The 23,929-nt window shown below is 40.6% G+C and overlaps 1 protein-coding gene across 1 annotated transcript; it reads left to right on the forward strand.

Annotated features, from left to right (window-relative positions):
• The first annotated feature begins 1,374 nt into the window (after positions 1-1,374).
• Positions 1,375-13,656, forward strand: Slc25a31 (solute carrier family 25 member 31). The gene is made up of 6 exons (XM_075950649.1): positions 1,375-1,768; positions 7,720-7,847; positions 9,003-9,120; positions 10,001-10,155; positions 11,292-11,417; positions 13,227-13,656. Exons 1-6 carry the CDS (start codon positions 1,537-1,539, stop codon positions 13,425-13,427), a joined length of 960 nt encoding a protein of 319 aa, XP_075806764.1. The 5' UTR covers positions 1,375-1,536; the 3' UTR covers positions 13,428-13,656.
• Positions 13,657-23,929: the final 10,273 nt, after the last annotated feature.

Below are 23,929 nucleotides of genomic sequence, written 5' to 3' on the forward strand. Positions count from 1 at the left end.
AAATAACCAGGATGAAAACGACTAAGATTCACTAAATATATGAAACTGCCAAGGGACTTTAAAAAATAAATAAACTATACTTTTAGCTATACACTGTGGATTACTGTCCAAAGCTGGGAATTTTGCCATAAATTGGAAGCCAGCCAAGGTTAGAGTAAGATACTGGCTCACAATTTAAAAATAATAATTCAAGGGCCATGGTGGGGCACGGTTTTAATCCCAGCATTTGGGAGGCAGAGGCAGGCAGATCTCTAATCTGAGGCCAGACTGGTCTACAGAGTAAGTTCCAGAACAACCAAGATAACACAAAGAAACCCTGTCTTGAAAACCGAAATACAATAATAATTCAAAAATTATTGATGACTCTGCAATAGGTTTCTCATTATTTTAACTGATTAAGTGTATTTTTTGTTCGTTTTTTGGAGACAGGGTTTTTCTGTAGCTTTGGTGCCTGTCCTGGAACTTGCTCTTGTAGACCAGGCTGGCCTCCAACTCATAGAGATCCACCTGCCTCTGCCTCCTGACTGCTGGAATTAAAGGCGTGTGCCACCACCGCCCGGCTAACATTTTTAAAAATCTTTAATATGGTACTTGTCAACATATTTGGCAACAATAACAACAAAAAAGGTTTCTATAGACTTTAGCAAGTTTTAAAAGTAAGGTTTGTGGAGGAAAAAAAGTGTGTGAATTGCTGTCTTAGAAAGTCACCGGTTATTAAACCTGCAAAACAGAATTCCCCAAAGGGAGCCCCACGCATGGTAGCTCACGCCTTTAATCCCAGCACTCTGAAGATAGAGGCAGGCAGAATTCTTTGAGTTCAAGACCAGCCTGGTCTGCATGCTAGTTCCTGGGCGGCCAGGACTACGAAGAGAATTGATTTTCCATAAAAACTGATTTAACGATTAGGGCCCAGTTTAACATAAAAATTTAAACAATCCAACGCCACTGTCCTATCTCCCTTGAGTGTTCGGTTTCAATCGATGAATCACTATTCAACAACAATTTCAGTTTAAATAAAATAAGGCAGCGGAACATGTTGACTTCTGAGGAGAAAACGACAAATCCCATGTCCAGGGTAGCTGGACTAATGGTCCCGGCTAAAGCCAGGGGCTCACGTAGCCCAGGCTGGCCTCACTTTAGCTATGGAGCCAAGGGTGCCTGCACCTGCCGGCATTACACGGATGCAGCAGCGGGCTGCAGTGTGGCTCCTGAATCAGATGCACTTAATCTTGGAGCACCCAGTGGGCGTTCCCGGCCCCCGTGCGCCCCCCCCTCCCCGCGCCACGGACAAACAGCTGTACACTGCGCAGGCGCACTGGGAAACACGTGTTGGGGTCACGTGCACCACGCCAGGCGGCAAGGCCGTTGGGCGCGCCTGCGCAGCTCTTCAGGCCCGTGCCGGATGCGCTGTTCTCCCAGCATCCCTAGCGCCGCTTTCCCGCCAGGATAAAGCCGAAGCGGTTTTCCGGTCCTCGTCGCTGTGACTTGAGTGTCGGTGTGGCCCTGCGGCCGTCGGTTGTCCGTCTTCTGTCCAGCATGTCGAGCGACTCCAAGAAGCCCTCTTCCAAGAAGGCGCTGTTCGACCCCGCGTCCTTTGCGAAGGACCTGCTGGCCGGCGGCATTGCGGCCGCCGTGTCGAAGACAGCCGTGGCCCCCATCGAGAGAGTGAAGCTGCTGCTGCAGGTGCAGGCATCCTCCAAGCAGATCAGCCCCGAGGCGCGCTACAAGGGCATGGTGGACTGCCTGGTGCGCATTCCGCGCGAGCAGGGTGCGTATGGTGCCACCCGTGGCCTCCGCGTCCCAGAGACGGGTCGGGGTGAGGGGTGACTGCAGAAAGTTGACACAGGGTGGTCCAGAGGTGGGTGCCCCGGGGAAAAGGGGGGTCACCTAGAGGAAGGATCATGCACAGGAGGTGACCATGGGAGGGATTATCTAGGGGAAGAGAGCGACACAGCAGATAACCCTGAAAAGAGAGTCAGTTAGGGAGCAGGGTGGTCCCAGAAGGAGCAGTCCAGAGGAAGTAAAGGAAGTATCTTCTAGATCAGGAGCGGGGGTCCGTCCAGAGAAGAGGTGACCAGAGGCAGATTGATCCAGTGGAACGGGAGGGGAGTCTTCCAGAAAAGGGGTAACCCAGGGGAAAGAGATTATCCAAACTAGGGTTCACTCAAAGGGTGAGGTGACACCTCTGTGGTTGGCACAGAGAAATTGGGTTACTCAATAGGAAGGGGTAATTTCCAGAGAAGGGGTGGCCGAGAGTGATGCAGAAGAACGGGTAGGGTCAATCAGAAAGGGGCGTGTAGGGTGGAGGTAGCTGCCGGAGGGTCAATCAGAAAAGGGGGGTGTGTAGGGTGGGGGGAGCTGCCAGCGGGTCAGTCAGAAAGGGGTATGTGGGTAGGGTGGAGGTAGCTGCCCGCTACAGCCTAGCAGATGTTTCCCTTTGTTTTTGTTTCTTGGTGTGCGATGAAGGTGGTGATGGGGTTGTTGCTAGGTGTGTAGGGGCACCGACTTTTGAGGCAGGGTCTATGTAGCCCTTGGTAGCCTGGAGTTTACTATTAAGGGCCAGGCTGGAATTGAACTTGAGTTTATCTTTCTGCCTATTTTTGAGAGCCCTGAGATTACAGGTCTGTTTCTTTTTTTTTTTTTTTTTTTTTTTTTGGTTTTTCGAGACAGGTTTCTCTGTGGTTTTTGGAGCCTGTCCTGGAACTAGCTCTGTAGACCAGGCTGGTCTCGAACTCACAGAGATCCGCCTGCCTCTGCCTCCCGAGTGCTGGGATTAAAGGCGTGCGCCACCACGGCCCGGCTACAGGTCTGTTTCTTAATCCTGTTTGCAGGTGAGACCCTAGCCTGCACTTTCCATGTAGGTCTGTTATATCAGTAATTGTTCTTTGAGTAACACTTGTGCCTGGCCCAGAAAAAAATGTATGACTTCCCAGGGTTCAAGATGCTTTATGTTAATTAGTATCCAAGTGGCTTAGTTATTTTTTGAAGCACTAAGCTTCTGAGAAATACAAATGTGGATGTTTTGTAGCCTCTGAGTAGTCTGCTGCCTAATCAGCACAAAGCTCTGCTTGTTTTGGATAACCACTGAAGACCAGGCCTTCCCACAAGGCAGGCTTCTCTGCAGAATTGCAGAGTGGGCAAGATTCAGTAATCAGGACAAATGGTGCTTTAATATAACTTCTAAGAACTTTTATTAAAAACATACTTTGTGTGTCTTCATGTTTGCATTCATGTGTGCCATGACACAGATAGGAATGGGGATAACTTGCAGACACTCTGTGAGTGTCCTGGGGTTAGAACTCAGGTCAGTGGGCTTGACAACAGGTGTTTTTATCTGTTGAGTCATCTCATCAGTCCTAACATGATTTATGTTATCAGAGTTAAACAGGGAAAAAAAAACAACACTAAGCAAAATACATAATCCATGATCAGTTTTACTTGTGTTTTTAGGTTTTTTTTTTAGGGATGGAATTTTTCTTAATACTGAAATGATTTGATAAACAGTGAAAGTCCTTCATGAGCCATTGCTGAAAATGACCCGTGATAGATAGCTTAGCAGAAGGCTTGTGTCCATTCAGATATTTGGGTTCTGTTGAAAACCCTATACAAATTTTTACAAAGAAAATAGATTTATCCTTTATTCAGAAGAGGAAATGAAGTGACTTCAACTCCAGAACAATCCTTTCTTTTGCTTCTAGGTCTGTGGTAGAGTTTTCTCTAAGTAAAACAATAGAACAATGGGCTCTATCCAAGTGTGGTATTGTTTAAGCTAAAATGTTGGGGAACAGCCCAGGCAGCATACTAAAACATACCATTTGAAAAAAGAAAACAGGGATTGAGGAACGTTACTTTATTTCTAGAGATGTGGTTACAACTCTTCCTGACTGCTGAGTAGAATATAGGGGATAGATTAACAGAAATTTTTGAGGGTTTTTTTTTTAAATTTAAAAATGTTTTTTTTTATTTTTAAAATATAACCCCCAAAATTTGGTTCTTGTAATTTGGGTTAATTCTATGTATTTTTCTGGTTTTCATATCTTTTTTTTTCGGTTTTTTTGGAGACAGGGTTTCTTTGTAGCTTTGGAACCTGTTCTGGAACTAGTTCTTGTAGACCAGGCTGGCCTCGAACTCAGAGATCCACCTGCCTCTGCCTCTTTAGTGCTGGGATTAAAGGCGTGCGCCACCACAGCTCAGCTGCTTTTCATATCTTTACCTTTCAAGATGTAGTCATAAGCAGAACTTTGAGAAATTTTCTGTTCTTCTGTGTGGGTCATTGTTACTAAAGCATCAGGATACCTCACAGCAGGGAGAGTATTGCCATCTAGAGGCATTTTGAAATGTTATGCGGGAAGCTTTGTGTGTACAGTTCAGGGGAATGTAATCCTAAATTACAATAACATGAAATCCAAGGGTCGGGAGGACTCCTCCAAGTTCAAGGACCACCTGCTGCTTAGTAGGATCCTCTCTCAGAAAGAAAGGAAGGAGGGAAGAAGGACCCACCCTTAGTGATGGATGTGATGCTCCTTCTGGCTTTCCTGCTGGTTTAAGGATACCTTTGTCATGAAAACTTTTATTTGTATTTGGTATGTTAACCAAAGCTACAGGACTCTTCTGTTCTTTGGTGAAATGAGCATCTGGTACAGTAATCAGAATTACGGGGAATAACTCATGATCTGAATCAGCCATGTCCAACGTGATCAAATGTGTGTGAGCCAGCTCACAATGGGATGACAGTACCTTCCTCATGTGACTGCAAACCAGTTTTTTGGTTTAATTTTTTTTTAATTTCAGTCTCCCTTGTTTAGTTGGAAAGGCTTCTACCGAAATGTGCTTTCTGAACCTTGTTCTATGCCAGTGTGGTGTCAGTGTGGTACTGTGGCTGTGACCAGAAAATTAAATATCACTAGTGTCATTTACACACTCAGGGTTCATTTGGTGAATTCTTTGTTCCAGAGGTCAGACTCTGAGAAAACAAATGTGTATCTCTGCTTTTGAAAGTTTTTATTAACTAATAAGAATTTAAGTGCCATTAGAAATACTTCAAATTAGTTTTGCACCATCCTCAATAATTTAGAACAACTTTCTTTGTTGTTGTTGTCTAATTTCACAAAATTTTTCCTTTTTTTAATTTTTATTGAGCTCTACATTTTTCTCTGTTCTCCTCCCTGCCTCTCCCTCCCCTCCAACTCTCTCCCATGGTTCCCATGCTCCCAATTTACTCAGGAGATTTTGTCTTTTTCTACTTCCCATGTAGATTAGATCCATGTATGTCTCTCTTAGGGTCCTCATTGTTGTCTAAGTTCTCTGGGATTGTGATTTGTGGACTGCTTTTCTTTGCTTTATGTTTAAAGACCACTTTATGAGTGAATACATATGATAATTATTTTGGGGGTCTGGGTTACCTTACTGAATATGATGTTTTCAAGTTCCATCCATTTGCCTGCAAATTTCAAGATGTCATTATTTTTCTCTGCTGTGTGGTACTCAAACAAGTTAACATATTAATTACCATGTGTAATTAAAGCACTTTGTGTGTTTTCAGTATGTTTATGATTTGCTCTGTTATGAACTTGAAGTCGTATTAGTATTAGTCGCCATCCTGTGAGCCCCTAGATCTGGGAGCCTCCCATCCCAGGGGGAGCTATTTGCTTACTTTTATGTCTGTCTCATTTGCTTGCAAAAAGTCCCCATATTTTGTGTTAGAGACCCAAAGTTCATTCACCACACCTTGTGTAACCAACATCTCACTTTTGCCCACTTAACCGCCAGATACACCCCTACCCAGCCTCTGGGAACCACTACTTTACTATATTCTTGTGTTAAATGTTTTTAAATTCTACATATAAATGATACCATATGACATTTTTCTTTCCATGCTTTCCTATTTCACTGACTATATTATCCTCAGGTTCATTTATTTTTATTGACAGTAGATTCTTCTTGAATAAAATACATCCTGACCACAGTTTCTTCTCCCTCTGCTCCTTTCAGTTTTTCCCCCATCTTCCCTTTCCCCCAGATACATCCCCTTTTTCCCTTTCAGAAAAGAGCAGGCCTCCAAGAGATGATGGCCAAACAGGACAAAACAAGATGCTATAAGACAAGGCAAAAGTTTTCATATCTGTGCTGGACAAGACAATCCAGTAAGAGGCAAAAGAGTCAGAGATACAGCTGAGCAGTGGTGACACACACTTTAATCCCAGCACAGGGGAGACCAGCCAGGTCTACAGAGTGAGCTCCAGGATAGCCAGGGCTATTATACAGAGAAACAGTGGAGAGAGACAGAGACAGGCTTGCATCCACTGTTAGAAGTCCCACAAAAACATCATGCTACATATACTCAGAGGGACATGTTGCAGACCCTTGTAGGCCCCACACTTGTCCCTTCAGTCCCTGTGAGCCCACGCGAGTCCTGCTTAGTTGTTTCATGGGTCGTGATCTCCTGGTGTTCTCCATCTCCTCTGATTCCTGCAATATTTATCCCCATCTTTCAAGGGGCTCCCCAATCTCCAAGAGAAGGGAGGAGGAACCCAGGGGAGACCTCTAATGTAGAATCTTTCCACATAATGTCTGGCTGTGGGTTCATAGATGTAAGTGCCACACCTTTTCTTTTAAGGAACAGCAATTCCGTTATGTATATATTCTGCATTTTCTTAATTTATCTGCTGATGGAGCTTAGGCTAACTTGTATCTTGGCTGTTGTGTGTAGCAGCACTGCACATGCAAATGCAGACATCTCAACTTCCTGTTTTAGCTCCTCTATATATGTACTCAAGGATGGAATGTGGAACCTGTGGTAGTCCTGCTTTTAGTTTGCAGAGAATCTCATGCATTATACATGGTTCTTTTTTCCCTATGTACTTAACTAATATTCTTGTCTTTCTGATGGTAGCTGTTTTAACAGATCCAAAATAACTGTGGTTTTAATTTGCATTCTCCCCATTTTCAAGTCCTAGATAAGAAGACATTTTATTTTATGAAATCACAGTCTTTTGAATTATTTTTAAAGACCTGATTTAGGGCATTCTCCTGGTTAGAACTAGAGATGCCCTATTTAAAGTACACAGTCAAGCCACTTGACAGTTTGCTATCTGCTGAAAATAATCAAGATTATGGGTGAGCCGTGTTCCAGAGAAACTTTAGACTATAAGGACAGCTCTAGATGTTAAGTCACATAATAGCTCAGTAATGAGGGTTGGGCAGTCCATGGAGAACTGAGTTGGGGGATTATTTACTCCAACAGACTAGGAGAGACTTACCTTGAAATAAAATTGATCAACTTTTCTTTCGCCACCAAGCATCACCCTTCTTCCTTTTCTGTAAATTCTAGCCTGCTTTCAAAATGGTTCTAGAACATAAAAAAAGAGGATATAGGTTTCTGTTACCCCTTTTAATTCTCATGGTCGCATGTGTTATTCAGTAAGTGAGTATGTTTGTTTGGTGCATTGTACTAGCACATAACAGCCTCGTTACTGTAGGAACTGGCATCAAGGTTTAGGGATGAGACCAGAAGTTATTAGTAGTGGTTTCTGCTTTTTTCCCATTGACAAGTCCTGTGTTTGTTTAGCTGATACTTTTGATAAGTTCTTTAGATTTTCTGTTTGAAATGAACAAAATTTTGATGGACTGTATAGTTAATGCTGCTGTTTCTTCCTTCAGTAAAAATGTTAAAACACATTCTTTACTAATCAAAATGAATTTATCTGTTTGATTCTGTAGGTTTTTTAAGTTATTGGCGTGGCAATTTCGCAAATGTTATTCGATACTTTCCAACACAAGCTTTAAATTTCGCTTTCAAGGACAAATACAAACAACTATTCATGTCTGGAGTTAATAAAGAAAAACAGGTAATTATGTTTTAATATGTCTAAAATTTTCTAAGAAACTATTGAATTTGTCTTACCTATAACGTCTTAATTAGAGTGAAGGTACTCTGGTAGCTGTAAAAATAGAAATGGAGCACATTAAATGTTGACAAGTTAGCATATGTAGTAAGTTACAAAAATTATATTAGCTTCAACACATGTCCTGAAATCTCTTAGCTTCAGTAGCTCAGGGTTCATTAGTCTCAAGGCTTTATTTCCCAGAGTAAGCATTAAATGTAATTCATATCTTAAAATTCTTGCTTCTTGTAAGCATAAAGAAACAGCCGTCAGGTTTATATTACCTACCACTGGGGTTGCTTATTCCCTATTATTATTATTATTGTTTTTCCTTTATGGAAATGAAGCATGAGAGGAGTTCCTGGAGTGTAGTTCAGTAGTAGAGCACAAGCTTGCCTGTGGGATTCTGGGTTTAATCTCCAGCACTGAAGCTAAGACAAGAAGGGTCAAGCCAAGAGAAAATTATGTAACAAACAGATGGAGTAAGGCTGGGGAGATAGTTCAGTAGACAAAATATTTGTTGCACAAGCAGGATGAGTTTAAGCTTCAGGAACACATATTTAATAAACAATTAGAGCCTGATGGTGTGCACTAGTAATCCTCATGGTGGGGAAGGGAGACAGCCATACCTTTGGGTCTACTGGCCAACCTGCCTAGCCTAATGGGTGAGCTCTGGCTGGGTAAGTAAGAGACCCTAAGTCTACCAACCCCACCCCAAAAATGCAAGGTATATAGCCTCTGAGGAATGGCACCCAAAGTTGTCCTTTGACTTTCATATGAACACACACACAAAAACATCGCAAACAAGATATAGAAGGGTATGACTCTATTTTGTGGTTACAAAGACCTTGTATCCTGCATTTTCCATAACAGCTCCAGTTTAGATAATCCGTTCTATTCTCATAAGCCCATGATGCTGTCCTGGGCTCTGTCCCCAGCATGAGAACATAATGGAGGGAGAGGTTGCGTGGATAGGAGGGAAATGGTCTGTATGTTGTCGTATGTTCATAAAAGCAGCTTATAGATATTGGTTTGTTTTTAATCTTTTTGAAAATTGGTTTAGCTGTTTTTAACTGTCATATTCAATAGGTTAATGCTTTTTTAATTTGTGTATTTCAGTTCTGGAGGTGGTTTCTAGCAAACCTGGCTTCTGGAGGAGCTGCTGGAGCAACATCCTTGTGTGTGGTATATCCACTAGATTTTGCCAGAACCCGATTAGGTGTTGATATTGGAAAAGGTAAAATTTTTATAAGTATTAACTGTTCCTTTGTGCTTTGAGCCATGTGTATCAACTTTGTTATCAAATGTAACAGTTTTTTGAGATTTATTTTTATTTATGTGTATGTGTGTGTCTGTGTGGGTAACTGTCGTGTATACAGGTGCTGGTAGGGGCCAGAAAAGGGTGTTGAGTCCCCTAGAACTGAAATTGCAGGCACTTGTGAGCCATCTAGCATGAGTGCTAGAAACTGAGTTCGTCCGCTGGAAGAGCCGCAAACACTCCTAACTGATGAACCAAATATGTAGTAATCAGGCTTACAGTATCTACTTTGTTTCTTTTTTTTTAAGAGAAAATCGAAATGAACATTTAACAAATGAGTAAGCCCAAAGCTTGCCAGTAAGTTTTCTATTGTTCTCATAGACCCTTCTATATTCCTTATTTGTTTATAGTGGTTCTTTGGTGAGATTAACAGCTGTAACTCTGGAGATTTTCTTTGTTTCTTCCTAAATATTTCATGTCAAACTGCTTACTTTAGTAAGAGATTAATATTTTCGGTTTTTTGTTTGTTTATTTTTTGTTTTTCAAGGCAGGGTTTCCCTGTAACTTTGGAGCCTGTCCTGGAACTAGCTCTTGTAGACCAGGCTGGCCTTGAACTCACAGAGATGAGTGTGCTCGGATTAAAGGTGTGCATCACCACTGCCTGACTGAAATTAATGATTTCAGTTAATTTATTTTAAAATACTTCCTGCAACCTTGAATGAATGGGAAGATTACTTGTGTCCTTCAGGAAATTTTCTGGGTAGAAGTCTCAGATCATTTGAATCTTTAAAATATTTCATTACTTTGATTAAGATGTTTTATATAAATATTACTTAGAGTTTTAATTGCTTTATTTTAGGTCCCGAGCAACGGCAATTCAAGGGGTTAGGTGACTGCATCATGAAAATAGCAAAGTCAGATGGAATTATTGGTCTATACCAAGGGTTTGCTGTCTCCGTTCAGGGTATCATTGTTTACCGAGCCTCTTATTTTGGAGCTTATGACACCGTTAAGGTAATTTGGTGACTTTAAATGGCTGTTAGATACATGGTTTGTTCTTTTTATCCTAATTAGTATATTCTAATTAACATACACTTTATTTACATAAGGCAAAATAAATGATAAAGTAGAGAATAAATTTTATTTAATCCATGACAATTGTATGAATATAATTCAGTTAAATTTTAACTATTATAACAGACTTTACATGAACATTTTTTCAACAAGGAAAAATATTAAGGCTTTTGCATAATAAACAGAAAAGTGTACTGGTTGAGCCTCTGTATCTTCTGTAGGTAAAAATGCATGTTCTAACTGTTTTGATGATGTATTTTAATTGTATTATCACTTTTTATATGCAGATAATCAGTGTCAGAACTAAGGAAGGGCTAATTAAGTGGCTTGGTTCAACCACTTGCCATTGTTGGATTAAATTATTAAATGATAAGCAAAACATCTTTGCTCTTCACCACTGTTGCATGTTTCCAAAAGGAATCAATGAAAGTATTATCAGCATTTCCTATTAAAGTTAAGAGGGATTTTATGCTAGATTTGTATGTTACTCCTCTTCCCCCCTAATACTATAAATGTAGTTAAATATCATTATTGTGGTATAGAAAGGTTACTTTAGCTTAATCTATTATTATTGGAATTTGTATCTCAAATGCATGTGTAATCACAGACAGTGTCCTGTGCATGTTATTGCCTTCAATAGTGACAGTCGGAGATGCTTCTTCACCAGCATGGAACTTTCAGGTTGTTCATCAAATATCATTTTTCAGTTATACAAGAAAGACCTTTTTTGGTCAGTGGATGCTGACATTTTGTTTTATGTGCCATTAATAGTCTAATTTTAATAGTTTCTAAAAAATATTTTATATGTTTTATTTCCATAAATCTGAAGCATCAATCTCCTGCTATGAACTTCAGCTAGATTTGGTTTGGTCTGTAGTTCTGGATATCAAATGCAGGACCTTCTACATGCTAGGCAAACTCTTTACCACTGACCTACATTCTCAGCTCCAGATGTTTTTAAATTGTACTTTAAATATAGTTTCATCATCTTTCATGTATTTATAAAAAATATCCTTTGAATTAATTTAGATACTTTGGAAAAGTAGATTAATTACTTGATAACATTTTTCTCCTAGGGCTTACTGCCAAAGCCAAAGGAAACCCCGTTTCTTGTCTCTTTTATCATTGCTCAAATCGTGACAACCTGCTCTGGAATTCTCTCCTATCCCTTTGACACGGTCAGAAGACGTATGATGATGCAGGTAACAGACTTATAAGTTTATCTGAATCTGTGTCTTCCATGCAGATGTAATATGCTTGGATTTCAGAAACATTTTAGCTGAAAGGCAAAGTTCATTTTTCTACTTCATTTGCTCCAGCTAGTGTTGTTTCCTGCTGTAAAAGAGCCAGCAGCCAGCAAAGCTTCTTCCTTTGTGCTGTGAGAACAAAACTGCCTTCTGCTCCTGAATGTCTGGGAGTGTGGAGGGGAGGGAGTAATAGAGATTACATGAATATCCCATCTTTTAAACTTTTCTGGAATAATTATTCTTTGATGGGTGTGGATGTTTTGCCTTTATGTATGTCTGTGCACCCGTTGTTTGCCCAGTGCCCAATGATGCCAGGAAGAGGACATTGGATCCCCAGGAACTGGATTTACAGATGGTTGTGAGCCACCATATGAGTTCTGGGAATCAAACTTAGGGCCTTTGAAATACTACTTCATGTCCTCTGTGCTCTAAACATAAATGTCTAAACTTTATGTATTCTATTTCTTTCATGTTACACTCATTTCTTAGTAAACATTTGACTGCTTAGTCTACACTAAGTTCTAGTGGTACAAATAGAACCTGCACCCAAACTCATAGCACTGTACTGAAGACACACAATTACTGATTAAAAAGAAACGTGCAAAGGACCTAGGAATGCATACTGCCTAAGGTGATCAGATTCAGCCTCCTGATAGCAGAATCTCAGTGACGATGGAGTGGAACCCGTGGAATATGCTGCTTTCCTTGTGACAGCAGCTTTGACAGTTGCATTTCTGAGGCACTGATTCTATAGCTTTAGGACTTACTTTCCTGGAAATTGTAAATTATGTTTTGGTAGGTTTGCTTCTCTGTTTTCTGAGTTTTAAAATAATTATCATAAATTTTGTTATATGTAACTCTTCAAAATCTCTGATCATCTGCATTTATGTTGTCCTTAAAATTTCTAATAATTTGGAGGTCATTCTTTTTCTAAAACATTACTTACAGAAAATTTCCCCCAATATATTTTAAAGAACTTATTTAACTTTCCACGTTATTTTCATTATCTTTTGACTTAAAAAAAATCTATGTGTTTATGCATACTCGTGTGTTTATCTGTGTGAGTGCAGACATGCATGCAAAGGTCATAGGACAACCTCAGGTGTCAGGCCTCACTTTCCACCTTGCTTTAGACAGGGGCTCTTGCTTACCTGCCCGTTACAGGTTAGCTGGCCGTTGAGCTCCCAGGAGTTTCCAGCCTCCACCCCATCTCACCATAGGAGCCCTAGGACTTTGGACTAAGTGGGTTCTGGGGATCTGAAGTCAGGTCCTCACACTTAGAGGAAGCTCTGAGCCACCTCCTCTATCACATACTCCGCTGTGTTTGTTTTCCCTTATAACTTGTGCTTATGTACTTGTTCCTACTTTATTTCTTGTTAAACTTTTAAAACTCTTCAATCTTTTTAGCCCCTTTATCACTCATACTTCATCTACAGATTTAATATAAAGAGTCCTGGGGCCATTTGTTTTTCCAAGTTTTCTTTTTAAAAAAATTCCTAATCCCCAAACAGGTATTTTTCTAGTGATAATTTTGATCTATATTTTTTTCAGTTAATTGAAATGTGGTGAGATTAAACCATGATTTATGTGATGTTATCCTTTAACATTTAGCATATGGGCAGTGATTCTGTAAATGCCAACAGTCTTCATTCCCTTGGTGCAATATTAAGTATACTCTCATTAGCTCGGCACAGCATGGATTTTATTCATAGTGCTGATGTCCTAAAGATAATAATCTAATAGAAAATTGTCTTTTACACATAGAGCGGTGAGTCTGAACGGCAGTATAAAGGAACCTTAGACTGCTTTGTGAAAATATACCAAAATGAAGGAACAGCTGCATTCTTCCGTGGTGCCTTCTCCAACATTCTTCGTGGTACGGGGGGTGCCTTGGTGCTGGTGCTGTATGATAAAATCAAAGAATTTCTCAACATTGATATTGGAGGTAGTTCATCAGGAGACTAAATTGAGAATATGCATATTTCCAATGTAAAAAACATGAAAATTACATAGCTGCCATTTGTATATATTTTGATAGTGTGTTACTACTGTCAATGTCTTTTACAGTGTTTATTCTGCAATAAAGAAAATACTTTTTCAAGATTTTAGTATTAAAAGTCAGAACAAAATGGGTTTCTTCCCACTTAGACCCAGAATCATTTAGTAAGGCATTTTATTATAGATAGTGTATGTTACTTCTGTTAAAAAAATTTTTACACTTGTGAACACTATATAATGTGGAATCTGATAAATAAAAGTAAATTTTTGTTTGCTTAGGACAGCTGTAATCCCATCTTTCACAAATTGTATAGTATGGCAAATAGTTCCTAAACACTTATCAAGGGTTGTCATCAGTGTCTCTTAGATAAATCGGCTTTCTTCTGCAGCAACTGTTAATGCATCTCAAGCATGACTGTTAGCACTTACAGTTCCTATCAGACTATATGAAACTTTGCTAATGTTTAGTCTTGCTAGTGTGAGTATATCTTGAAACAAGAAATATCCCTTCAACAGTAGATTTTGTATTCTGTATTGATAATAAAGCAAGTTCAAAACTATTGTAATGAGCCTTTTCTTCCCGACACACACACAAACTTTACCTATAAGGACATGATAGTCACATGTTTGTTGACATGGAGCTGGCTTAATTACTGCTAGCCAACAAAAGATGGTCCTCAAACTGGGCACAGTGGAGTATGCCCATAATCCTAGCACTTTAGGAGACGGATGCAAAAGGATCCAGAGTTCAAGCCATAGAGATTCATGGATTCGCAGAGAGACCCTGTCTCAGAACAAATAGTTCTCTGAGGAGATGTGGTAAGTGCTCTTTCCAAGGTTTTGTAGGAGGTTCTCATTTTTTTCAGTGATGCAAAATTTAAAAAAAAGTACAATACTCAAGATTTTAAAGATTTGATTGGTAAAAGAGTGTTAAGCCAGTGGAGATAAGCTATAAAGAAATTTTGTCAGACTACAGATTGGTATAATGGAGCAGAAAATTTTCCTGATAGTTCAGTATTTCAATGACAGTAACTTAAGATATATAGGTGGTGTTCAAAGAAAAAATCTCTTAAGAACTCTATGCATGGTTTTTTGAAGTTGTCACTGTAACACAGAAGTCAGAAACAAAAAAATAATTTCAGATAAAAAAAATTAATGAAACAACCATTTGGAATCATTTCCCATATAAATATAAGTGAAGCTGTTACTACTTAAAGAGTCATGCTTACAGCAGAGAAATCTTTAAAGTCCTGAATGGCACAGGTAAAGAATGAACTAGCCACTCAGTCACTAGACTACAGTCTTTTAACCCTAGAATGTTATAGTCAGGAAAGAAAAGTTAGATGCTTAGCATCCTAGACTGAGCTGAACTCTGTCACTAAACTGTTATCAGAGATCAGTTACATGAACAAAGCATAGACTTCTTAAGGAAATAACTTATGGAGACTAGTATTGGCAAAGCACAGGAAAAGTATGCTTAAATGGATACTTAAATACCAGTTCTGATTTTCTTAGTCTTGTTTAATAAGTTTCTTTAATTTGTTTCTAAAACTCTTAGAAATTAGAGCAGCATTTTTTCCCATGGAATATTTAAGTCAACATGCTGACTGAAATGAACAGTGATTTTAAAATAAGATACATAGCTTCTTTTCATGTGTGTTTCAATGGGACTTAGCAAAATGCAATTTATTCAAGTATTATTGAACCTGTTTAGTATGTGGATATTATAATTTTAGTTCAATAAAATACTTTACTGTGGGAGACATAATTTCTTTTGAACTGAGAATTTCATACATGGATAAAATATATTTTGATCAAATGCACTCCCCTCCAGTTTCTCCCGTCCTCTTCAGCACTGTTGCTTACCAGCCAACCTCTAATATGGGTGTTTTAAGCCCCGAGGCCAGTTAGTGAGCATGGGTAGTTTCTCAGGTGGCTGCACCTGGGAAGAAAACAATCCTCCCTCCTCCAGCAGCCACCAGTTACCAATAGCTCCTCCCCTGTCCTTGCTGGGATTCTGGCTGACTTGATCTTGTGTAGGTCTTGTGCATGTCATCACAGTCACTGTGAGTTCGCCTGGCAGATCTCATTTCACTACACACATCTAGCTCATACAATCTTTTATCCGTGGTCCCTGAACAACTAGGGATATGAATGTTTCATTTAGAGCTGGGAGCTACAGTCTCTACACATCAACCAGTTGTAGTTCCCTGTATTAATTGCTCTCTGAAGAGGATTGAGAGACATTCAGATCAGTCTAGATAAGAACTGAGTGGCAGTTTATCATGACTTGTAGTTAGCTAAATAGTAACATTAGGTTCTCTGGCCAGAAACAGGCTTTAGCCCAGGTGAAGGTATCAGGCAAGAGTTCTGACCTGTGATGCTGCCTTAATCCAATGAGAAAGTGGTTGCTCCTACAGCCTCCTCCCCACTGAGCAACAATGGCCATGTATTGTTGGGCCAGTTGTAGCTTGCAGAGTTCGCAGCATGGCAAATGTTGATTATATTTCTTCCAGAGCACCTTCCAGCAGTATGAAGGCTAGCCAATACAGATTAAGATTCTAAGTTGATGCTAGTTGGATTTCTCTGTATCTTGTGATTCAAGGATACGTTGTCATCAGCAATACGGTCTTACCCTCAACTTCTGTAGGGTAATCAAGAACATTACAATAGCCTGTAAGGTTTAGGGGATCTCTGGAACCCCACTGACAAACAGGTTGAAAAGAGGTAATCCATACCCAGCACTGGGGTTTTTATTTGGTAGCCTGTGGTGTCTGAGGGAGGCATTGCTCCTCATTACCGAGTAACTCCAGTTAAAGTATGTATATCTGCGTGTCTATGTGTGTCTGTGTAATTTTTTAGGAAGCTTCAACAATAGTAAGCTTCCATATGGCATTTTTAGAGTCCTTTAGTTATTCCTTACCATAATTACTCCTCTGCTCTGCCCCCTCATCCTCCACCCCATTTAACCCTTCCTGATCCATATTCCCTTTTCCCCATTCATAACCGTGTGTTCTCTGTCTCCCTTTCCTTGAAATCCACCCTGCCATTGCCCCTTACTAGTTTTCCTACCTTTTATGGGTACTCAAATTGAGATACACATATTAGAAGATTCAAATATAGCAGCCACATATAAGAGAAGACATCATTGTCATTCTGAATCTAGGTTACCTCAGTCTGAATGATTACTTCTAGCTCCATCCATTTACCAGCAAATTTCACAATTTTGTTTTTCTTTACAACAGAATAATATTCCATTTTGTATATGTAGACCATGTTTTCACTATCCATTCAAAAGTAGATGGACGTGTCTTGGCTACTGTGACTGCATTAACGGTGAACATGATTGAACAAGTGTCTTTGTAATAGGACAGATGCCCTTGGGAATAGGAACACATAGGTAAAGCATGTGGTCTAGATGCAGCTTTTTTTGTTTGTTTGTTTGTTTTTCTAGACAGGGTTTCTCTGTAGCTTTGGAGCCTGTCCTGGAACTCCCTTTGTAAACCAGGCTGGCCTCAAACTCACAGAGATCCACCTGCCTCTGCCTCCCGAGTGCTGGGATTAAAGGCGTGCGCCACCACCGCCCGGCTTAGATGCAGCTTTTTGAACACGAGCAATGATTTCCACGGTGGCCGCACACCCACCTGCCAGCAACAAATAGGTGCGCTTCTCCCACAATTACACTGGCATTTTGTCTCTTCTTGGAACTTCTGATTGAAGTAAGATAATCTCAAAATGTTTTTAATTTGCATTTCCCTAATGACTAAATATGTTAAACATTAAAATAATGTTTTCAGGGGCTGGAGATGGAGATGGTGAGATGGCTTAGGGGTTAAGAGCTCTGGCTGCTCTTCCAGAGGTCCCAGGTTCAATTTCCAGCACCCACAGGGCAGCTTGAGGTTTTTTCCAAGATGAGAGACAAGGATCTGGTTTGATTCTTCTACTTGTAGCTACCCAGTTTGAGAAGCATCTGTTGAAGATGCTGTCCTTTTTCCAGCCTCAAAATCAGATGGCTATAGAAACAAAGGTTTATATGTCTTGGTCCTCAATTGTATTCCATTGATTAGTGTGCCTGTTTATACACCAGTACAATGCAGGTTGTATTATTATAGCTCTGTAGCATACCTTGACAGGGTGGTGATACCTCTAGCAGCATTTTTATTGTTTAAAGACTTGTTTCGCTATCCAAGGCTTTACAATATCATTCCTAGTTGGCGTACTGAGCTTTCTATTTCCCATCATTTCAGTTTGACTTTTCATCAGTAATTCTCTTTATTGAGTTCTATTTTTATATTTGTATTATTGTCCTTATTTCATTCAATTCTTTGTATTCTCTTTAAGTTTCTTGAGTTCAGTTTTAATCGTTCTTTTAATTTTTTTAGAAATTCTGTAAGGCTGTTCTCATTGATGTTCATTATTAAGGGATTAGTAATTTTTGGAGGAGACAAGCTGTCTTGATTTCCATTCTGTTTCTCTTTTTATGATGTGTGTGGCAGGAGTTGGACAGATCAGGAAGTGCAGTAGGTCATGGTGGGACCCTTAACCTGTGGGGGGTGGACCTGGGTGGACCAGTGGGGACCCTATTCTTAGAAAGATAAATTAGTAGGCTACTTATTTATTAGGTTTTGAAAGGGTTTCTCTTACAAAAGTGGCACACTCCATTTCTGGTCTTTTGGCATTTTGTTTGTTCATTTTTTAATTTATTTATTGGTTTCTAGACTGTTTCTCTTTGTAGCCCTGGCAGTCCAGGAACTCAGAAATCTGCCAGCCTCTGCCTCCTGGTATTAAAGGCATGTGCCACAATCACCTGCCTCATTTTTGGTCTTTTGAATATGAAAGCTTTTTAAACTTCTATGCAAATCCTTTTTATAGCAGTTATTACAGGATAGATTTCCCATTTATTTCAAAACTACTCATATACTTAAGACTTCACTAGTATGAAGCATATAAAACCAGATACAGTCCATACTTGTAGTGAGCCGGACAGGATCACCATTACAAGATGGCGCCGACATCCTGTCTTGTTGGAAATAAACAACTCCATATTTGGCTAAGCCTTTGAGAGCTGCGTGTCCCCCGCTTCCCGCATGCGCGGTGGATAAGGGTCCCTGGGCCTATCCCGATGCAGTCTGGTGTCAGCTGTTGGTGGCAGCCAATCACAGGACGACCCGTGTTCCATTTTCAGATATAAACAGCTGCTTTAGTGCTCTCTGGCCCCTTCGCTTCATGCTCTCTCTCAACCAAGGGCACTCCAATAAAGCGTGATCTGAGAAGAATCCTCGTGTGGTGGTTGTTCTTTCTCGCTGGTCGAGAAGTCCACCGCACATACTCATAACCTAACAGTCAGAATCTGGAGTTCTTATGGTGGGTAGACCAGAAAAGATTAAGGTACCAAGTGCTATCAAAGGAAAGAAACAGAATCAGCTAGCAGACAGCAAAGGGAGGCCTGATGACTTTAAACTGAGTCTTACACCGTGTTGGTCTGAAACATGGGAAGTTGGCACAGGGCTCAAAAAAGATAATGGCCCAGGAACTTGAAATGGTCAGCTCACATTCGGGCAATGCCAAGTGGCCCGAAGAGTGGACATTAAACAGCTGGTGCAGAAACCGTGTCAGGAGAGTGAGAGGAGATGAGTTCACTTTGTTCTGCGAGGACAAAATACACCAAATAATTTATAAAGAGCCTGTTCTCTGTACTTCTGCCGCCGGACACTCAAGGCAGCAGCTGTGCTGCTGTGTCCTGCAGAGCAAGCAGGAGCAGCCTCTAAACCATGTGACACTTCGTTTATAGAGCTCTTGACTCCATTAATGAGACAGGAGCCCGCATGGCCTCGTCACCTCTTAAGGGCACAACTCAGGACACCTTAGAGGGGACACATCCAAACCCCATGGGAATCAAGCAATGAAGGACTCTGATTTACAGAGCTGAATGTTCAGGCAATGGACAACCACTATTTAAAAACTACCAAAATCAAATCTGTGCTATAGGAGGACAGGTAGGCTCTGTAATTGGTGGGGATGGGGGAGGACAATGAGAGTAGAGACAAGATAGCAAATCAAAGCATTACTCCAGTTGAAAAAGATTCTGGGTCATGCAACTCTCAGGTGTATATTGGAAGCACCAATACGTCAGATTTTGCTGGTATGGTTGTCCATCTCCCATAAACACAGATAAATTATTCAAAGGGGCTTGAGGGTAATTTCTTAGTAAAAGGAAGGAGGAAGATATGTAAGACTTTGGAAATAAGTAGAAGTGACCATTGCAGCCACTCGTAGGTTTCAAAAACACTAGTGCCAACACCGGGGTAGTTTTGACACCCACATGAAAATAGGATTTCAGCTCTGGCTGACCTGGGGACTTGAAATTGAAGCTCCTCGTGCCTTCCAGCTCAGATACTAGCCAGTAAAGCTGAAAAGTGCTGAGGAATGCTTACGAACTCTGGGAGTACATCTGGAATCCCAGTGTTTAGGCAGAGACAGAATTGCCACAAGTTCAAGGGTAGCCTGAACTACATTGACTAAGAAGGAAAAAGTGGAGGATAAGGATGCAAGCATGTGGCACCCACCATCCAGAACATACATATGTTCACATTGCATGGTGCAGAAACTCCAAATTAAATTTTTTTTAAAAAAATGTGCTAAGTTTGGAAACTGTTGTCCAACAAGAAGAACCGAAAACCTGTCTGCCATGCTTTCATGACTTGGAATATAAATACTGCAGAGGGGCAGGCTGTTGTCTCCTTCACATGCCTGAATGTGAGTCATTCAGAGCAGCTGGATGCAGCTTCTCCACCTCCTCTGCCCACCCCTGACGGAGCCTTCACACATCCGCCCTCCCACCTGAGTCCCGTCTCCCTCCATCACCTGGAGGTGCTTTCCCTTGGGCTGACCCATCCAAGCTCTAGAGATGATTTTTCTCTTCAGAGGGGAACCAGATTATGATATATTAACACTAGAGATGGTATTTCTATCTAAGCCAGGCACACATGAAATCATAGCACATATGAAGGTGCGGCAGGAGAATCACAGGTTGAGCACCCACCTGGGGTACAGATTGAGACCCAGACTCGAAATATAAATCTATAGCATGTAAGGACTTTACTATATAATTTGGGGCCTGGTAGGTCTGGGATTATAGTTGGAAACCTTCCACCTTCCCTTCAACCACCTGTCTTCACACCTTAGAAAATCGCTTTGTTTCAACCCTTCCTTCTGTGGGTTAAGTTTCCCTCGGTGTGTTTCCCAGCGTAATTTTAAAGAAAAATCATCCCCATATAATGTTGGGTGTCTGAAGATGAAGAATTTGAGTCTTTTATTACCCAATGAAATGCCCTGTGGAAAAGCAGCCAATTTACTCCATGTCAGTGGCCGTGCTAGCATGAGGCAGTACTGTCACAGATGGAGGCTCAATCTCTTGGATTACTCCTACACTCACCGGCTGAAGACGGGAAGGAACTAGTAAAAGATGGTGTATAGCAATGGAGAGCTGAACAAGAACTAGGCAAAACCAGCTGATGGTAATTGCTACCCAGAATGGATGTTGCCTGCTATATTCCAGAGAAATTTTGCTAACTATATGTGTGTGAGAGACTTCCTATATTAGGGTTCTCTAGAGGAACAGAACTGATTGAATATATATATGATTTACAAGTGGCTTAAAGGCTGTGGTCCTGCTGCTCCAATAATGGCTGTATAGCAACAGAAAGTCCCAACAATCCAGTAGTTGTTCAGGCCATAAGGCTGGGTGTCTCAGCTGGTCTTTAGCATGTTCCAGAATCCCAAAGAACCAGGCTCTAATTCCAGTGAAGGAATGGACTTGCCTGCCAGATCGAGGGCAAGCAGACAAAGAACAAAGGACTTCCTTCTTTCATGTGTGGCCCAGACCGCACCATCTCAAAAGGTCTGGATTAATGGCAGTCCTTCCCGCTGCCAATGGTTTAACTCTCACATGCGTACCCAGCTCCTTGAGTTTTAGTTAGTTCCAGATGTAGCCAACACCCAGAACAGCCACCGCACTCCCAGTTGTTGAAAAAGGTTGATCGTGATAGCTAGGCACACTTGTTAATATATTTCATAGATAGGGAATTTCCAGAGCTCCCATGACTTAGGTTGGAGGTAATACTTGGAGATAATGCTTGTCCACCCAGAGCAAACTGTATACAGATATAATCCTTTGGGTGTAGTGCAGTATCTGGGTGATGGAGACAGTCTGGGGAACCGATTGAGGAGTGCAAGGCCTGGTTAATACAGTGGAATTCTGTAATCTTGATAATCTTGAGCCAAGTGAGTGGAGATGTCCCTTGTTATTAGTAACTCAAGGCCCCCCTGACCAGTGATGCCACTGTACAGGTACAGGTATAAGGGGTGGGTGTAGCTATAGATACTGCTAACATCCGCACAGGGCTTTCACAGGGTACATGTGGGTAAACGTGCTCTCTTCATACTCAACTGAAAAGTTATGACCTAATATGTGTTTCGTTAGGATCAATTTCATCTGAGTGGAAAGATACTATAAAGAATTGAATTGACTGGGCACATCATTTCAAGAAGTCCCTTCTTCCGATTATATGAGCAAAGGGGTCAAGATCATGATGAGGAAAACCACAGAGTCAGCTGACATGAGTTCAGTGACTCTGGACTGATAGCTGGGAGACCTTCATAGGCTTGGTCCTCTGAATATAGGTGACAGTTCTGTTGCTTGGGCAGTTTTGAGGCCACTGGGGACACTAGCAGTGGCACCAGGATTTATCTCCAGTGCATGAACAGGCTTTTTGGAACCCATTCCCTATGGAGGGATAACTTGCTCAGCCATGATGCAGTAGGAAGGGGTTGGTCCTGCCCAACTTGATATGCCAGACTTTGTTGACTCTCCAGAGGAGGCCTTACCTTTCTGAGGGAGCTAGGTAGGGGGAAAGTGGGGAGAGTGAGAGGAGGAGAGGTAAGGAGAACTGTAGTTGCTATATAAAATGAAAAAAAAAACTTAAATAAAATTTTTTTAAAAAAATGATAATGTAAGAAAAAAGAAGCCCCTTCCTCCACATTTATTTTTCCAGTTTGCACATTAAATGTCTCTTATGACAAATATCAAATCAGTGTGATGAAGCAAGAAGAGTTAAAGTTTAAAGATGTTGCTACAGGCCATCCTAAGGGCCACCTTTCAATTCCTTAAACACTCAAAACAGGACAGTTATTTAAACGGAAGACAATGGCTACTTCTGTTTGTATTAGAAGAAAACTGATAAGCCAGGAAGTATTTAACCTTGTCAGTGTGTGTGTGTGTGTGTGTGTGTGTGTGTGTGTATTCTCAATAGGCTTCTTGTTGAAGTGAGACGTGGCAGACCTGGGTTATTGAAGTCAGTGCCAGTGAGAAGGGCAGAAATTGGGGTATGTCTTTTAAGCCCTTATAATGCAACACATTTGCCTTTGGTTTTGGGGTTTTTTGTTTGTTTTTTGTTTTGTTTTGTTGTTGTTTCCCCCTTTTTTGCCACTGCATTGGCAGGCTTAATTGAGTGAAGTTACTGAAGAGTGGCATAGTAATAATCCTTGGCATTTGAAACCCTGGTTTGAAATGTTTGACTTGTTGACAGTAGGGCATTTAATACACACAGTAAAGAACAGTGATGTATTTTACTTTGTAAGTTCTGTTTTTATTTATCATTAACAAAAGTCTAAATGGAAGCCTTGATTGAAGAAAATGAAAGTCAGACTGGATTTTTTGAAAGGAGCTTTTATTAGAATTCCGATTTGTTCTGTTTTTCTATTCACGTGGAAAAATATTACTTGGGATGATTTGGTGTCTAATAGACAACGATGCATAGCTAAGTTTTGGTGCCAAAATTAGCACTTCTTAGTGTTCTCTGGATGCAGAAATCCTTACACTATAGGGTTAATATTCAAAAATGGTTTCTGAACTCATTCATTAATAATAAAACGATGGGGAGTTTTTTTCTAAATAAGAATGAACTTAGAGAATTTGTGAGAAATAGTCAGTCACCTAGCATTTTACATCTGAAATAAATCATGTGAGTTTTAAGCATGTCTAATGAGACAGCTAGGGTAACATCACTAGCCAGCTGTAGTCCGGTATTATCTTTAAATGTTGCATTGCTTCTTTTGATGTCAAGTTTCTTGAGTTCTTCCAATAGAAAAAAAGAAATAGGTAGACACTTAACCAGAGAACTCTCAACAGATGAATCTCAAATGGCTGAAAGACACTTAAGAAAATGCTCAACATCCTTAGCCATCAGAGAAATGCAAATCACAACATTAGAATGAGATTCTAATTTACACCTATCAGAATGACCAAGATCAAAAACACTGATGATCTCTTATGCTGGAGAGGATGTGTGGTAAAGGGAACACTCCTTCTTGACTGGAGGGGGTGCAAGCTGGTACAGTCACTTTGGAAATCATTATAGCAATTTCTCAAAAAAATTAGGAAACAATCTACCTAAAGACCCAGAAATACT

Source organism: Microtus pennsylvanicus, chromosome 16, assembly GCF_037038515.1.
Source record: "Microtus pennsylvanicus isolate mMicPen1 chromosome 16, mMicPen1.hap1, whole genome shotgun sequence".
Lineage (NCBI taxonomy): Eukaryota > Metazoa > Chordata > Mammalia > Rodentia > Cricetidae > Microtus > Microtus pennsylvanicus.

Coding starts and splice junctions, on each gene's coding strand:
- Slc25a31 (XM_075950649.1), top strand. CDS start 1,537: ATGTCGAGCGACTCCAAGAAGCCCTCTTCCAAGAAGGCGCTGTTCGAC. Junction 1,769..7,719: donor GCGCATTCCGCGCGAGCAGG/GTGCGTATGGTG, acceptor TTGATTCTGTAG/GTTTTTTAAGTTATTGGCGT. Junction 10,156..11,291: donor GAGCTTATGACACCGTTAAG/GTAATTTGGTGA, acceptor TTTTTCTCCTAG/GGCTTACTGCCAAAGCCAAA.